The following is a 19,650-nucleotide window of genomic DNA, read 5'->3' as shown; positions in this document are numbered from 1 at the left end:
ATTTCTTTTTGCTTTTTCTTTGTCAATGTTCAAACTGAAAACTATTCACATAATACGCAAAGTCAAGGGCGGCTACGCCTGAATATACTGAATATGTCTCTAACCATATAGCCATTTGGTGCGCTACCAAGCGCCACGAGCCGTACCTAAGTGTATTTACGTCTTTAGTTTACTTCTTACTTAAGCTAAGGTTCCGCCGAAAAATGGTGAATCGAAAAGGGTTCCGAAGCCAAAAGAATTCGGGAACCGCTGAATTACCATATAACTAAAACTGATCCTTTTCAAAAATTAGCTCATTTACTTTTTGCAAAATACGAGACGCGAATTAAAGGCAAATGTCATTGACATCTAGCGATTCAGATGCAGGACGGCATTCGGAACCTACTGACCGTCTTGCCAAATTACTGTTTTTATTTTGTTTTTGAATAAACCCAAGCTATTTTTGGAATGAATTTGTTGTTTTGCGATTTAATTATATCTTAGTATTCTGCCTATCTGCGATGTTGAATTGATATGCAATATACATCAAATTATTCTAGTTCTCAATAGTTTTTTTTTCAGATTTTTGTGCAAAAAGTTACAAACAGTAAAATGGGTGTTGACGTGTAGGTATCGTCCTTTTAAAATTGTATTTATGTAGAGATATGTGTCAAATCTAGAAAAATCTAGGCTGTATTTCGGATGGCACGTTAAACTGTAGGTCCCGGCTGTCATTGAACATCCTTGGCAGTCGTTACGGGTAGTCAGAAGCCAGTAAGTCTGACACCAGTCTAACCAAGGGGTATCGGGTTTCCCGGGTAACTGGGTTGAGGAGGTCAGATAGGCAGTTGCTTCTTGTAAAGGCTCGGCTCGGAGGATGATGATGTGTCAAATCTAGACTGGTTTAAATTATTAGTAGACCACCAGCAGCCTAGTAGTGTTTAGTTTTTATTACGAAAGGTATTTTTGTCATAATACTTTCTTATCTTTAATAACTTCTTATCTTCCTTTCTCTAGAAATGATACTTTGTACTGTTATGGTAGGTAGGTAATCTATGACGTCTGTTGAACACGAATTCTAATGTAGGTAGATGTAATCTACTAGATAATTACTAATTTACGATTAGGATTACGTGTGTTTTTACAAGTAGGTATTGCATTTGTGTCCATAATTAGGTCAACTAATTATTTATTGGGCTTCTTAATTATTTATGTACTTCTAGCTTGTGTTGTTTCAACGATCAAAGTTAATAGAAATTTGAATTTGCGGCACTAATTCTTTGATTGGGAAACTCGAACGTTATATTGCTAAAAACTATAGGTAATTAGGTACTATACAAGGTTATCCTACCGTATTTCGACTTCTCTATAACAGTAATGTTTACAAGCTTCTGACTACCTATCTGCTAAAGTCAGTGTGCTTGGAAACTTCATAATTATTGAAAAAGCTATGAAATTCTTAGGTACTACTTAACAAAACACTATTTATATACTCCTAAACTAGCAGAATCTATAAGATTGCCATCACGGTCATTCCATATAAAAACCACATGTCAAATCGTTTGTTTTCAATAAGGAACAGTGTCAAATAAAATTCATTAACGAAACTCATTCATTCAATTGAAATCCAAATATATTCGTACTTCAACAACATACGGAACCATTTAGTTCATTGATTATATTGGCAGCATTCCTGTTATTGGTCAAATGATTTCTTCACGTACATACGTACCAGAGATTTTTGCACTAAATAGACTCGTGTAAGAAGGTTCTATGTTGGTATTTTCCATAGACACCATTCCTGGGACGTCACTGTCAATTTTACAGGCCACTTTGTTTAATTTAGTTCTGTTCATTGTTTTATCACTATTTTTTATAAGAACTAGTCATATGTCACAGCATGTTAGTTTCTAAATTTTAGACGTCTTAATTCGGTATTTTCATGTCATTCAATTGACAAGCTATATTAGCATTAAAAATATTGTTTAATTAATTTAAAGTCTAGCCAATAACTCAGTGTTTAAAGAATCAGCCGTTACAATCACCTAACCTCCCATTTTCAATACAGATTTTAATATTTCAGCGTTACATTACATTATCCTGTGATTACCATAGTCTATATACTAAAGTAATATTTGATCAAGTAAATGAGCCCCAATTTCCTTTTACCTACTTTGCTTAAGCGGCTTATTTCAATATTTGTTCTGCTGCCGAGTTACGCACGAACAATACTACTGGGGATTATTATGTTCGTACTGTAATCATTTCATTGTGTGCTCTGCGTTCACCTGAATGTATATTCAGAAGTATTTTATGAGTTATTTTCTATTCAAAGATTTGATGTGAATTTTATTGTAGGCATTTTCTTTTTATAATTTTGTGGATCTTAGACTTGACTTGAGGTATAGCTGAGGTTCTTACCATATACCTACTTATTAATTACAGCTAATAAGCATCAAGCAGTCCGATACAAAACACGTTACTTATAAAACAATCACGTTACTCGCATGATTCCCCAGTAATTGTTCAATGCATTGGACACAGGCCGTCACTCATCACTTATTGTGCAGCCGTTACGAGCCTAGACACACATGTTTTGTTAAATAACGCAAATAAAAGGACTTTTGACTACCAATGTCGTGGTTTGTGGACCGTGGATAATTGTTAGGTGATTGACTGATGGATAGGGTTGTTTTATTTGAAATTTTCTATAACTTGTCAGATAAATTATTTTAAAAGACTTTTGTGTCTTAGAATGTTTTCTTAGACTCTAATAAATGTGTAAAAAATATGAATGTTTTTTTACGCTCTACTAAAACTGTAAAAAACATGTCAAAGGTACATAACCCAAAGATTGATCGCTAGACGCTGCATAGTTAAGTCATTAATTGCTATGAAAAACTTTAATATACTCAATTCTTTATTACCATTTATAAGTACAGCAATAACGATGGTATCCCTCTTTGTATCTCTTGGTACCACAACAGCTTATCTTCGTGTTCCCAAAAGATCTATAAGATTCTAGAATCAGTTACTACGCAAGGAGGATTATTGATATGTTAGTCGCTACTAATAAATATTACAAATAATCAGTTCCGTAGATAAACACTGTCGGAACACGTCACATACCTACCTAAGTGCTTATATCTACAGGGACCTATCTAGAAGATAATAATTGGATTTTAACAAAACATTCGATTATAAAATTATCGATGTCATTGCGATTAAGGACATTAAAATCGATAAATTAGTGAATTCCATTAGATTACATAGGTAAGTATTATCGGTTTAGAGGAATTATAATTTCATTTATATCTATACTTAGTAGTAAGAATAATGTGTAAAAGGGGAACCCCGACCAAAACGAAGTTCCGCCCTAGATATGTTTTTATAATAATCTACATAGAAAGGGAGATAAAGAAAGTCCTTTAAAAATAGTGAAAGATTTGGTATTCCTGTTGATGAAACAACAACAATTATTTACTCAGAATACACGGTGATACGTAATTTAAATTATTCGTGATATACGAGTACTATAAGTCGTGGTGGCCTAGTGGGCAAAGAACCAACCTCTCGAGTATGAGGGCGCGGGTTCGATTCCAGGTCAGGCAAGTACCAATGCAACTTTTCTAAGTTTGTATGTACTTTCTAAGTATATCTTAGACACCAATGACTGTGTTTCGGATGGCACGTTAAACTGTAGGTCCCGGCTGTCATAGAACATCCTTGGCAGTCGTTACGGGTAGTCAGAAGCCAGTAAGTCTGACACCAGTCTAACCAAGGGGTATTGGGTTGCCCGGGTAACTGGGTTGAGGAGGTCAGGCAGGGCAGTCGCTCCTTGTAAAGCACTAGTACTCAGCTACATCCGGTTAGACTGGAAGCCGACCCCAACATAGTTTGGGAAAAAGGCTCGGAGGATGATGACACGAGTACTATAAGTAAACTTTACTGTTACTGTTACAGCCTTTTTATCGTCCCTTGCTGGGCACACACAGGCCTCTCACACGGAGAAGAAACTATACCTCTACTATTACTAAACTTTACTATTAGTTTTAAAAAATGGAATGGCATTGATGGAACTTAAACATCGAAGTTCTAGTGCACCTCCACTACCTAGTTCTTTACTACCTAGTAAGCAAAGATGTGTAGTCTGATGTCAGTCTAATTTATTGGCATAGCTTTAGAAAATGGTAGACACAGAAAATTACACGGTTTTTTCATACGATACAAATGAATCTCACGAATGATAAATATCTCTAAATATTACTGTTTTATGTCCGTTAATTATTGTCCTATTTAATGTCTTCCTTCCACACAGATGATTCTGCTGCAATCGAGTCAAAAATAAATGCATGAAATAATCGTTTTGAATGCCAAACGATTAAACAAAGCGTGCATTACACTTTAAAATATATGTTTTAGTTGTTGAGGACGCGACCTACATTAAAAGTATAATATTAGATATTTCTAGTTTATTTTCGTGACAATTCCCACAATGCTTACTCAGTTGTTTACCTCATTATGTTGTAGTAAGATACTTTCAGTAGGAAAGCATGCTAACTTTTAGTAGGTCGATATTTTGTTAGGCTTCATAAATCAGTATGCAGATAAATAATAGTAAGCACATTACAAATATCAGGTATTTAGCCGGTATCATGACTGAAAACTTTGACTGTCGGCCGACTGTTTACTCTCTCTGTGGGTATTCTCATACACGGGTCCCCCCTTTATGGCAGAACTTTTTATGGCATAATCTTATTTTGCATACCAACAGTTGGCATAACCTTCATTTCGCAGAAAATCGTGTGGCATACACTCATTTCGCATAATTTAAAAACGCATAATTTTGGCAAGCAGAATCATCTTTAGGCATAAATTTCATATTCATAATACTTAAATAGTAGAAACATCATTTAGCAGAAAGTTGTCAGTCAGAATTTCAAGCATGCAGAATGCAAGCAGGCATGCAGTATGGAAGTAAGCATGCAACATGGAGCAAGCATGGCTTCTGTCACGGCTCCGGCGCTGCGGGGCTCCGGCGGTACCATGCGAGCTTATCGTCGCAGATGGTTTTCACGCTCACCACCGCAGCTTCGGCTTACTGGCCGGCGAGCCGGCCAGCCTCAGCCGCGTCGGCAAGCGTTAAAACTACCTGCGCCTCAGCTCGCAGGCCGCCTCGCCCCTCCGCGCCTACGCGGTTTTGAATTGCACTCTAGGGGTAGGGCAGACAAGACTACGTGGTGTCGGTTTTGCAGCGATTCGTTTTCGTTACTAGCTTCAATTTTTAATACAATGTTTTTAATTGAAGGTTATAAATGACAATTTGCTAAATAAATTGAATCTAAATTAAATTCTTCCATCTTCATAGTACGCCAAATGAGATTATACCAAATAATAGTTACTCAAAATATACATTATGCGAAACGAAATAATGCGAAACTCTAACTATGCCAAAAGCAATTATGCGAAATAAAATTCTGCCATCTTAAAAGTATGCAACTGTAAATTCGGGCATATAAATATTCGGTGAAACAATAATTATGCTAAATATTTTTTATGCCTTAAAAACATTCGTTGAAAAAAAATTATGCCAAGTGTGTTATGCCAAATAAAATTCGGCCAAATAAAATTCTGCCAGATAGAAGGAACCCCTCATACACATATGTACCTTTTATGATGTACCTACATATGTGTATGAGAGTGCTAACTATGCGTGCCAACTAATGATAATAGTATTTTTTTATTCGTCAGATATTAGATTCGTAACGCAAATGTTTATAAATTAAATACTACTTTCCTTGCCAAACGATTCATGTTCAAAAATATTTTTGTGAAAAATCCAAACATTGTAATTCGTGTACTAAAACTCGCACTGTTTATTATAAAAATGTCGTAAGAAGACTCAACTGTGTTTGTAGGTTTGTATTTTATTATATGGAAATGCTAATTGAATTTACTACTCATATCTATGTTTATAAAGTTTGTTACTCGTAGGTAGATATTAAGAAAATCTTGGATAAAACATGTTCGCTGAAAGCAGGAACCGTCTTCTGAAACCGTGACGGAACTAGTTGTACAACTATGCAATAGGATCTACATAGTACTTACACACATTTTACCATCAACTAGCTTCCACCAACGGATTCACAATTGCCCTGTGGAAACTACTTCAGGTACTTGAATATAATAAATGGGCTATTTAACACCGAAAGAAGTTTCCAAATCGGTCCAGTAGTTTCCGAGTTCAGCTGGCTCAAGCAAACACAAAAACTCTTCAGCTTTACAATTATTATCCGTCATATTTACAATACTTACAAAATATAGTATTCAATCACTATCGAGAATGTCATAAAAATGCACTTCCTATTAGTTTAACACAGCAAATGATAACAATGTTTTATGAACTTTAGGTAAGCCGAACTGTCCGACAGTTTATCTTAGATAATTACTTGTTATATTATAATTAGACTTTTATCAGGCACTGTGTACTTTGTATAATCTAGAAGGATGACAACTAAAGTAAAAGTTTACCTAATTAGTTAATGCTTGCATTAAGATCTAGAGAGACATTGGTGAAAGATTTATATAAATCCTATATTTACATAGGTATATAATAAGTATTTATGCGTACTTTCCAGTAATTAATATTTAGATATCAATACCATAATTTGGTTTAGTTTGTTTACTTGAACGTGGTGATCTCAGGAACTATTAGTCCGAATTGAAAAAGTCTTTCAATGTTAGATAGACCATTTATCAAGGCATGTTATAGACTCTTTTTTATCCGGATGTACGAAGTGTAGTTTCCATAGAACATGGGTAAAAATACGTAGCTGGTCAGTGGTCATACACACCCCTAACCGCACCTGTCTACCAATATCTAGCTAGAGCATTCTCATCATTAGAAAAACACATTCCAACCAGTATTTCAAACAAATGAGTTTATTTTGTTTTTATACACCTATGTATTTAAAATCAGCCATTTTGTTTTTATTATATTTATAATCAGCCATCTGTATGTGATCGTAGTCAAAATAATTACACAGCCCATTGTAATGGGTTGCATCACTATTTTATTTACAGAAACTACGATATTATTTAATAATATCGTATGTTATAGTTTTGGGATAGTTCAGTAGGTTATAGTAACACGAATCATTTTATCTAGAAAGAGTTTTTAAATTCATCAAAATATTATTATGAAATTCTGGTTATATTAACCTTTGCACCCACTAAATGCGGAAAAGCAGTGGAATTAACAAATACATATTATTAAACCGATTTTCTTGTAAATCAGAGTTTGTATGATTGATAAGTACTTCTTCATACCTACGTAAACGCCAGAACGGATTTTGATAAAACATGGCCATGTTTAGGTTTTACATAAAATCCGATGAAAAGTTTGTACATATGATATTCGGATGTGTAAGCTTAATGACTGATTGCATGAAATTCCATGCCGCAGTTTCTGCTTGATAGAGCAGAAAGACAGCGACACTTGATATCGCGTTTCCAAGAGAATTCTTCAAAAGTCCGGGATAAAAACTATCCTATGTTCTTTCTCAAGGTCAACTCTAACTGTACCAAATTGTATTAAAATCAGTTCAGTGGTTTAGACGTGAAAGCGTAGCAGACAGACAGAGTTACTTTCGCATTTATAATATTAGTAGGGATAAGTAGGTTTGTATCTGAACTGAAATTAGACCTTACTTATAATACTAGCCAGTTAATGTCTTGTCACCTTCACCGTGAAGGTTTCACGTAATGTCGGGACTTGTTATTATTTGTTACATCACAACTTCAGTAGTTATTACTAAGCACTTCTTAGATAATATACAGAAGCACCAGTTAATCCCACTCTTTAGAACAATAGAGCAATAAATAGTTTTAGATAAACCTTGTGCTCCTCTTAAGGGATTATGAATGAGAGAACTCTGCTACTGTAATCAAGAACTCATTTTGAACTTATAGACCTAATAAATCCAGTATTTAAAAAATATATTTGGGAAATATCCTGTAATGATAACTGTGTTGCTGTGAATAAATAAATAAAATATTTATGTGAGTTGCACATTAATAAAAATAGCATTTTTTTGAACACGTAAATGTTGGCCCTGTCCCTGATCTCTCTCCAGTCGGGTCAGATTACCGTCCCATCGGGCAATGAGAGTGAAGAAACAGTGAGTACAAAGGGTGGGAATCGAACACACGACCTTCTGACCGGTGATACCTAAACCATTGGGCTATTGCCGTTATTTTATACGCATAGATATTTAAGTACATTGTAATTATTTTCACGTACACAATTCGTTGCATGTAGAACTTCATTTGTTTCCACAATTTCAAAGAAACTGGGCCTGAAACTAGTCTTACGGGTATTTTTAACAGTTCATTCACATTCGCGTGAAATAATCAGGAGCTAATGTAACGATTGTGTAATTTTTTGGCGCAGACTGACAAACTTGTCTGCGCGTTGACATTTTTAAAATAGATTCCTGTATTCGAGTCGTTGCCCCATCGCGTAGCATAGCTTTTAGTGTAGTGTAGGTGGCGCTAACGAAGTATATAATTTATTATTTTAATTGTCAAAGAAATTAATTTCCTTTATTTTGTGCGTGTTTTGTTCTATATTTCTATTCTGTTTTGAAGGAAATGAAATGTTTCCTCTTTATTGTATTAGTATTGATTTCATTTGATAGCTGATTAAACTGCATCGATTTTCGATAACAATATCGAAATAGCACACCAGTTTATTGCAACAATAAAAATTAAACAAATTGTCAAGGTGATCAAGGATTCAAAATTAATATTCTTTCACTAGAAAAATAAAAATTATCTATTTATCATGAAAATGATTTTAATCATGTTACTGAATTTCACAATATGTTTTCATGCAGGTATTTTATTTACACTCTACCTATTAAGTATATTATCGTAACTCATATTATAAAAAGGAAAACTTAGTTTGTTTGTAATGGATAAACTCAAAAACATCTAAACCAATTTTAAAAATTCTTTCACCATTAGAAAGCTGCATTATCTGAGCTTTTTTTTATTTGTGTCAACATGTATAAAACTTAGTTTTTTTTTAAAAAGTCTAATTTATGGCAACTTTTTTTTATTTTTAAATAGTGTATAGATTGAAATTAACGAAAATTAAGTTAGAACGCCAAAAATATAGCTAGAATAATAAATATCCGAATACATAATGGAAAAAGCTACGTGATCACTTCCAGAATGTGACTCTATTGAGTATGATATTAACAAAAAACTACACAAAATATTATTAATATTTTTATTACTAATTAAAGAAAACAATCTTGTCAAAAGGAAAAAACACAATACACGACAATTCTTTGAACGTTTTATAACAAAAATCAAACTTCAATTTCAATTATGTGACTTTTGATGCAAATCGGATATTATTTTTTAAAATATTAAGCTATAATAAAAATATATTTCTGCAGTGATCCCTAGTTATGAATCAAAATTAAATTCCTGTCCATCGAGCGAAAACAGAACAAAACAGTATTTTATAAAGAATTTTAAATATTTTTTTGTTTCAAATAGAAAACAGGGACAGTCACGCAACTGAACGTCTGAAAAGTATAAAGCTTCATCTACATGGACGCTATTATTATAATTATGTAATTTTCCAGATCAACATTTAATAATAATCAAGAAATACTATATCTTTTCAATAATGGAACAAATAATAACAAAAAAATATTGTACCTCGTTTACATAAAGATTGTAAACATGAATAAAATAAAATTGATCCCCACATAAAACTATTATTCTGAATTTCTGAAACTACATCACTGTTTCCATGTAAACTTAATTTTATAGGATCAGTCATGTTGTGACTTTGAGCTCAGCCCGTATGTGACCATAGATTTGGTCACAAAACGGAAGTCACATTTTCATACTTGCCGATTAAAAAAAAATTATAAATAATTATATGTAGTTCTTTTCCATTTGATGTCATTTTAAACAGTAACTTAAAGAAATGGCGGTTTCTAGAAATAAACAGCAATCCTAATATTTGGTTACGCTGTAGTAAATTCAAACACAAATCTGAACATAAATTCCGTTCTTGTACGGAGCCAGCAACAAAACGTCTACGTTCCTCAAAATCCTTTTGACTTTAATAGTAGAGTAAAGTAAAAACCAGTAGTATGTCTAAGTAGTGCCTGTTTCAAAGTATTAGGACCCAAAAATTGTGGCTTAAAGTACTATAAAATGCGGTCACAATACTGAATGTTCAGGATGGATCAAAATTTCATCATCGTAGTTTTATACGTTTTTTTATGTAAATAAGCCAGAATATTATAAATGAATTGATGAATATTATTAAATGATGACATTTAGAAACTAAACCCCTTAAAAAAAGTATATCGTCCGTAGAAAAATCGCGAAATATTCTTGATCCAATCATACGAATTCAGCTGGGGACAAGCAAAAAAAGCCTACTCCTGTTTATTTAAATGCTGTTAAAACAAAATAATGAATAATTGGAACAGAAACTAATATAATAAATTAAAATTAAATGTATATTCTTTGGTCCAGTATCTTTAAAAACTCAAATAGTTAATGGGTTTAACAATGAAATTAGGTCAAATCCGGGGGACAAGCAAAAAACGCACTTTACACAAATAAAAAAAAAAGCTCATCTGTTAGTAACATAAGCTATATTTTATCCCCGCACGGACAGTAGTTCCCATGGGACATGGGAAAATGGCTAGTCTATTTTATAAAAGTGCAAATGATCTGTGAAAGTTCCAGTACTTATAAAGAATTTCGCGATTTGCACTCACATTTTAATACACGTCTATTCAACATCTGACGTTATCTACCATTATCTACTGAGCTGTTAATAAAACTTCGCTAAACATAACATATCTGTTATCAAAACCACTGGTAGTATGAGTACAGGTATTTTTACCATGTAAACTATGCGCACATATTTTTTTATAGGACATCATCAAATGACTCCTCCCGCTGTGGGTTAGCAGTGTGAAGGAGTGTTAAACTCTTACTGACTAAAGCCTGTCATTTTCCTTCGTAGGCCTTTTATGTACCAGGCCCGCGGTAACTGTTTCGAACAATCCCGCAGCCCTGGATCACACTGACCCACTGTCATGATCACAACCACTTTCACAAAAGCATTTTGGGATGACACAGTAGATGTGGATTGCTGAAAATCGAGCAAAGTTGTGATCCTTCGGGGATGCCTTTGTCCAATAATGGACGTCTTTCGGCTGACACGACGACAATTCATTTGATCACTGTTCAAAAATGATCAAAAGTCGCCGGCATTTTTACACGCTGTAGTTTTTCAACTATCTTTGTAATTGTGATATTATATAAAAAAAAGATAAACAAAAACGTACGATTAAAACATGACTTGTAGTTGTTACAATGAAAATATATTTAAAAGAAGCCGAACTTGATAGGTTCCTTAGATCGCGATTGAAATAAGTTTATTTTTGTTTGATAACTATGATTTGACAATAGAAAAACATTAAGATACAATCTATGTATTTAAATTAATCTTTAATGTTTAATAGATGATTGTAAGATATCTACTCAGTATATCATAACCAAATAAATCGTCATAATACCAGTAAACAAAAGATCTCTCAATTTTCTTTAAAAAATATATGGCCCCAGTCCTACTTGTATTTAATTAATTGAAAACATAAATAATTTACATACCTACTATAGATAGCAACAATAATGGAATTGTACAAAATAGGAATAAACCTATTCATTATTTTAGTGTTAATTAAATTGAATACGTTGTTAATGGATATGAAAACGAACCAAATGGGAATAGAGTCATCAAATAGAAAAATGACATGAAAATTTAACTATTGAAACACCTTTCCTAATTGATATTGATGACGTGATACCCTATACCTTCTTCAAAAGGGTACATTATTTTTATTAAATTAATGTAAATTAAATATTCTATCAAGAAAATAGCTTTCAACGTGACTTCGCGCACCTGGATAAAACCCGCTTTACTCGACAGATTATTCGAATTATACATAAATAAAATATATATCGTTCATTGAAATAGTTATTGAAGTCGGCCCAGTAGTTCTTGAAATTAGCGCGTTCATGAAAATAAACTCTTCAGTTTTATAATATTAAAGTGCCCATGGACTAATAAACTTGCTATATCTTAGTGCTTTTGCTAAGATTTCTTGAGGTCTAGAAGGGTCTTTATTTGGAGAGTTTGTTGCGCCACTTCTTCTTCCCAGTAATAACACATAGCAAGTGGTGAAGGGTGGGCGTTTTTGGGGGTCATATCATGTAATTCTGATACTAGAAAAATGTTGATTTTCAGCCTACTCTGAATAAACACTAGGTACCACATAACATAAACACTATATTAAGAAGCATAAAAATTGGCTATTTCCTTTTATTCCTTTTGAATGTCGTAAAAAAATAATGGAATCTAGATGCAGGTACGTTGCGTGTTATCATAGTTTCGATCTAATCAATATTGTTAAGTCGGTGATAACGTGTGCATTGTCAAGCCAATCGTATTACTTAAGGCTTAATCTCGCTCTTTAGATTATAATCATAGGGCTTAAACACTTTCTTTTGTAAAAGAATTAAGGAAATAATGATATTATTTAGTGAGTCAATTATTATTTTTAAAAAGTAGGCAATTATATAGGTATCGTCATTAATTTTTCATTTCCAAGAAGTAAAATTAGTTACAAGATTTATCAAAGACAAGAAATAATTAATTACATTGTTTGTACAAAAAGCAATTAATTGATAAGTTTAGTTCTCAATCTAAAACCTAACAACTGAAACATTTTCCTGAAAAACTCGAATTTTCTGTTTTAACACGTTTTTTTTTTGTTATTTAGGTAATTTCATGAAATTATTTGAAAGTTCATTACGAGCCTTTTTATTATTTTGGGTATCTAACAACTTTCAATCCCTGAAATCAATCTCAGAAAAGTCAACCCAAGTTTTTTCACAATCCAAATAATTGTACTTGGAGCTTCAATATTAAGTTCCTAACAACTTAAAAAATAATATTAATCACAACACAAATTACTTACTGTTAACGGTCTTGGTAGCCATTGTTTAAAATCGTAGTGGTCACAATTATATAAAACGACCGGTCGTTTGAGCACTGAACGAACGCACGCGACGACTCGTAGACTACTGCTACGCTGCTACGAAACTCTTACGCAGCTAATACGATAATATTATTATATCTGGATTTATTAACACTGAAATTGCAGGAGGCGTGCTCACCGCGCTATGTACGGAATATAAGTGACACTTATCCCGACTAAACAGTCGGGTTGAGTTGTATATAATACAATATGTTGTGTCACCTATAGAGATAGGTCAGGTGTGATCACAACATCATAGTCGCGACTAAGCCACCGTTCTTAGAAACGTTTGCAGTCTTTTTAGTAGCATATATGCGTTTTCTTTGTTACATACCTTGAAGGCATGCGTCCGTAAGCGTAACTGGATGCATTCTTATAAAGAATTAAGAAATTATTCTTATCGATGCGTACGTAAATGGGCTATTAATTTAAATTCGATAACATTTATTCCCTTTACCGTTGCTTGACGTATAGATTTTTTTATAATTCATCACCCAATTACTTTATTATGCATTGTTTTAATTTATTTCTTTTATACATAATTATATCGTGCCTAAATTAAGCAGTCATTGACTTTTTATATAGATCTGATCTTTGGCTTATTGCAATATACGAAGCATTCTGAACTAGGCAATTATGGACCTTTTGTACACAGCAAAAGTTAACTTTTGCTGTGTTCGACAGATATGTGATTTTTTGGGTATGCAATTGTTTCTTCCGTAAAACATGTAACACATTTTTTTCTTAAAATTTCGTTTCATGGTTCCGTATCTACGTTCTTGATCATTGCTACGTGTTGATAAATGTCTAATGCCTTTCTCACTAGTATATTTCGCGACATGATGCATGATAACAAAACATTATGAAATGAATTTATAGTTTTAAAAACTTATTTTCTTCCCTCCCCATTCATGATTGCCTTCTACATATTGGCTAGGTGGTTTACTTATCACTGATGTTTACACCTAGAAAGACAGACCTACATTACACAAACCATCATTATGATCCAGAGCGTAGATACGGAAACTGTAATTTAAGTATTTACCTGAAAAATGTTTATTGTTGTAAAGTTTTTTTTTTTTCTTATTAATATTAAGAGAAGAATAAAATATAAGAGCAAGGAGGTTTCAAAGTCTAAAAGGCAGGATGATAACGGATTTTCCAAAATCTTATCGGATCATTACCCGAGTCATAATTACTAAGACCTTGTTTTGCTATCAATTCACGCTCCATTATCACTTTTGTTTTTCAATCATTTCTAATCGTAGATAAAAAGGAATCCTGTTAATTAATTTAAGTTATCTTAGAAAGATATTTTGATAATTTTCAAAACTTATTGTTTCATTTGTCCTTTTGAGTCTTTTCACCGATAACATAAACGGTTTATTAAAACCACTGTTACCTACTAGGAATTTTCATGTTCAATTTTTAATCTAAAGAGTTGCTTTAAGAAAAACCGACATTAATGCTGTCGGTGAAAATGGGTTTTAGTGTGCCTGTTAAAATTTAAATTGAATATTACACTTATTTACTACTGTTAGGTTAGAAACCTTTCATAGGTAGTATCTGATTTGCAATCTACATGATTAATTAAACAACAAAACATGTCCGATAAAGTTTATTTTTAGTTATCAATATCATGATAAGTTTAACGTTCTGATGACATTTGAAGAGTATTTTTGAAGACTTCAAGAAAAAAAATGTGTTGTCTATATTTAAAAGACAACTTTGAGAAACTTTTTAAAATTCACAGAGCAGTGAACGATAAGCTTTAAGTACCTAAGTAAGTTTTTAAGTTTCATTGGAACACACTAGTCAGAGACAATGACTAGTGTGTCCCACTGAATTCAGGAACCGAAATTGTAGCACATTACACCAGCGCATCCTGTGAGAAGCCTATAGCCTTCTCGATAAATGGGCTATCTAACACTGAATGATGTTTTCAAAACCGTCAAAATGATCCTGAGATCAGCGCGCTCAAAAAACGAAGTCATCAGCTTTGTTTTATTGTGTATTAGCATATATACCCAAGACAAAATAAATACAACGTAGGACGTTCTAAAGTTGAAGCAGTTTTTACATAGAAATTGCTAGAAGTTCTCACATTTTTACACGGGAGTTAATAAAAACTTGGAAATAATGACAGCTTTGCACCAACAAAAACACGAGGATTTTTTATCATATTGTTGTTGTGGGTTTCCCATTCAATTCGCAAATTCTTGGTTGGGTCGCTAACCCATGGCCGCTACCATGGAATTAAGAATATCTAATTATAGGGACTCTTGTATTAAAAATACCAGCTTTTTGGAGATAAGTACATTAAAATGAAGTTTATGATCAGTGATAGTAAGTAATATTAAGTAAATATTACCTTTAAAACTACAGCATACTTTTATTACGGTTTATGATATTGTCTGGCAGACCTACTTAGCATATTTCTTAGTTAGTAAGTGGTAATGGTGAATGAGATCCTTAGAAATTAACACAGGATGTTATAGGTATAGTTTTTTTCTATAGTAAAGACACTCCTGTCTTTGAGGTAGCTTGATTTACCGTCCATATTGTGTACATACCTTTACTGTTTCTAATTCTTATGTATTACTCATAAAATACATAGAAAAAACTATTCTTTTTTTCAAGTAGCATAGGTAAGTGATATTTAAAATGAGTCACTAAATTGCTGACTAAATTACCTAAAGCAATTGTAATATTATATAGTTAGTAGGGGTTATACCCAATCTAGAATGTACGCCGTACAATTTTTTGCCAGTTTTTACGCCGTAACAAAGTCTGTCGTTCTAAGGTGAGATAGCAAAACAAAATAAAGGGCGGAAGCAGTAATTACAAGCATGTATCGACAATTAGTCATGTTGTATACCGAGACAGGAATATAAATGAAGTATTTAGTACTTAGGTACTTATATAAAGCGGTTATGTGTGTTTTTTATTGAAGATTTCCTGGAGCTGATTTTGGTTGAAGACAAGACAACGGATATTAATGAGTGGTAACAATAATTCTTAGAGAAGTACAGATATACGTTTTGTATAAATCCAAGAACTTAGAAATTAAATTAAAAACCACCATGTTTTCATTAAGTTTGTAAAAAAAGATCCTTTAAAATAATAATGGGTAAGTTAACATTGGTATAATATACTCTATGGACAAAATGAAATTCCATTTTGATTATTTTATTTCATTTCATTTCATGTCAATGGGTGAGTTAACATTGGTATAATATACTCTATGGACAAAAGATAGGCACGATACTGATTATTGGTTACCTTCACATATGAAAAAAAAACATTAGAAGCTAGACGCCAGATGGTACATTCAGCTAAATAGAAATGGAGCCATTCATACTATTTTCTACCTTGCAAAATGATACTCTGGAATTGAGATCATTTTTATCATCATTTACTTGACTGACGTATCATAAAAGCTTTTAGTTTTCAGTTCTAGTTTATTAGAAACTTTACTATAATCCATTTGATTAGGTAGTTAAACAATCTTGATATGATTTAGTATTTAAAAACTCAAAATGGGACCACAAATCAGTGTAAATACAAAATAACAACAACTGCTTTATCAATTAAATCATTGTTTAATAATCAGTAGTTTATTATTTTAGTATGTATTTTTGAAAGAAAGCCTCATTATCAAGATTGGTTAATTTAATGACGCATCGATAAGATAAAAAAAGTATTCATTCTTCATTAAAAGAAGTTCACTGTACTATTAACTTTGAACACTTCAAGACAATCCGTCACGCCGCGCCCCTGAAAAAACATGAAAACCAGCGAAACGGTATAAAATCTTATATAATTGGTATTCAGTACGGACTTCAGCGGTACATTAGTTAATAATGTTATCACAAAACAATAGAAGTATGGTCACTGAAAATATATGAATAGGTAGGCATTTTTTTATAATCAAGTCGTAGTGTTCTGGTAATTATTGTATTAAAGCACTACCTACTCTCTTAGTATGAATATTAGTTTAATGCCCGGATTTCCAGGTCAAGCATGTACCAATAGATAGATAAGTTCTTTATTATGTTCACCATATAACATTAAAAAAAAACTTAATTAAAAAAAATGAGGTAACACAATGGACGGTCTTTAAATAAATACCTTCGATATACCTTCATAACGAATACCTTCATTGTGATTTTGGTGGTATTTCAGGACCCATGACCATAACCCTAGCCGGCATGCCCCTACCAGTTTGCTCCGACTTCCGGTACCTTGGTTCACTCGTCCAAAGTGACGGTGAGGCGAACAGGGACGTTACGCATCGGATCAATACTGGATGGATGAAGTGGCGACAGGTAACTAGCGCTATATGTGACCCGCGAATGCCCCTCAAACTGAAGGGCAAAATTTACAAATCCGTCATTAGACCTGTCGTGCTGTATGGATCGGAGTGTTGGGCATTGAAAAAGAGGGATGAGAAGAGAGTGCATGTAGCAGAAATGAGAATGCTGAGATGGATGTGTGGTGTTACAAGAATGGATTAAGTGAGGAATGATTACATTAGAGGAAGTCTGAAAGTAGCGCCAGTTACAGAAAAGATGAGAAGTAGAAGATTGTCGTGGTATGGGCATGTAATGAGTAGGGATGATACGCATGCAACAAAGTGTGTGCTAAGTATGAATGTAGATGGATGGAGAGGAAGAGGAAGACCTAAGAAAAGATGGATGGATTGCCTAAAAGATGATATGAATAGGAAGGGAGTGAGTGTCAGTATGACGAGTGACAGGGGAAAATGGAAGAAAATGACATATTGCGCCGACCCCAAGTAAAATTTGGGAACAGGGCAGGAGAAAAAAAGAAGACAATGGACGGTCTTTATCGCTAAAAGCAATCTCTTACAGACAACTTTTGGATGGATTGAGTTGAAGGAAAAATAACTATGCATATAGCAGGTATTGACTGTTGTAGTCTATTTCTTACATATTACCAACTAGCTTCTGCCCGCGACTTCGTACGCGGATCCTGTCCCTTATGCCAGCGACTACGGGGTCAGCAAAATCAAACATCTGAATCGTCTGGTATTGCATTTTAAGGGCCCGTTGACTTAGCCATTACAAAACGTTCCATATATTTAATTTTTGTACTTCAACGGCAAAAGCACAGCAGACTAAACAAAACGCTGAGAACTGAACCGCAATAGACGTGACCATAGGGATAAAACTAGTGATTCTAATTAGTCCGCATTTGTGTGTGGCAAAAATATTACACGTATTATTACGTAATATTACCAATGTAACGTTTTTGCGTTAAATGTTGTTCAAATGAAAGGCACACATAGTCCAGTCTGAGAAAGGAAATAGGATACTTTTTATCTGGTTGCGCGCAGTACTTTCCCTCGGGACGCGGGTGGCACCGCGGGAAACAGCTAACATTGTATGTCTGAGAAGGGTCAGTCCAGTCATTCAGGTATTCCGTGCTATTGACTGATTGGTTTAACGCCTTCACATTAAAAAACTCCCTCTTCCTACCAAGTGATTGATGCCGTCCATCTTCCTTCATGACAAATAGCAATTTTTCATGAAACATTCTTTAGTAATTTATTTTGTTTACTTACCTGTATTTATTGAATTAATAGTTGTGCAATCCGTTCATAGCACTCAATTCGTTAGTACTTACTAACAGAAACGTATTTTATAATTTAATCATACAGTAACTAGGTAACTTTGTAAGTATACCTTCACTAAATCGTAACGATTTTTTGTTATATTTTTCCTCATAAATACAGATACTATGAAAATTAACATCACTGCCAAATACCCATATATGGTTTTTACGCTCCTACTAGATACGTGCGTTGTATTAAAGATTTCAATTAAAACAAAAGATAACTGAAAGAATAGAATTCGTAGCGTGAATAATTCTTTATCCGCCGTGAAAACCAACCATAGATGGCGACTTGTTTTTGATTGATAAAGCACTAAATAATTAGATACCTATCATCTGGTTAAGTAAGTGGTAAAGAATAATTTCTTTATTAAAGGAAAAGGAAGGAAGACAGAAGGAGATTTAACGTGAAATGGAATATAGCAGGATTCATCATTGTCTATTAAAGAGGGAGTAAAACTCCATCGCAGCGTCTGCAACTTTAAAAGAAAAAAAGAAAAAGATTTATTCATTGTAGATTATTAATTACGTAATACATATATTTTTAGTACTCAGGTACAGACTACCTAGTAATTTGCGCTGACTCAATATTAGTCACAACATAATTTTGTACAAACCCAAAAATAACTTAAGTTCTGACTACGACATGAGGTCTATCATCTAAATGTCACCTCGCCTCCCCCAGTTTACTCGTCCATGACGGAATTAAATACTAAATTACTCGTAGTAAATAACTATTTATTGATAATCTTCTCGCGTCCACCAAGCAATTGTCGTATTCCACAACAAATACTACTCCAACGTTTTGCATAAAACTAAGGCTGTTTGCATGTATAGGAATCAATTTACAATATACATACATTAGTGCGATGAGATCTAAAGATGA

At 33.3% G+C, this 19,650-nt stretch overlaps 1 protein-coding gene across 2 annotated transcripts in view; it reads right to left on the bottom strand.

Annotated features, from left to right (window-relative positions):
* The window catches only part of LOC124637201 (aquaporin AQPAe.a), an 89,572-nt gene extending 76,260 nt beyond the window's left edge, over positions 1 to 13,312 (bottom strand). For both annotated transcript variants that reach the window (XM_047173564.1, XM_047173572.1), the window contains exon 1: positions 13,068 to 13,312. In XM_047173564.1, coding sequence (XP_047029520.1) covers positions 13,068 to 13,089 — 22 coding nt within the window. In that variant the 5' untranslated portion in view covers positions 13,090 to 13,312. The remainder of the gene's footprint in view (positions 1 to 13,067) is intronic.
* Positions 13,313 to 19,650: the final 6,338 nt, after the last annotated feature.

Source organism: Helicoverpa zea, chromosome 2 (genome assembly GCF_022581195.2).
Source record: "Helicoverpa zea isolate HzStark_Cry1AcR chromosome 2, ilHelZeax1.1, whole genome shotgun sequence".
NCBI classification, from domain to species: Eukaryota; Metazoa; Arthropoda; class Insecta; order Lepidoptera; family Noctuidae; genus Helicoverpa; species Helicoverpa zea.
Note: the sequence above shows the minus strand (reverse complement) of the source record. Positions and strands in the feature narration are given on the sequence as shown.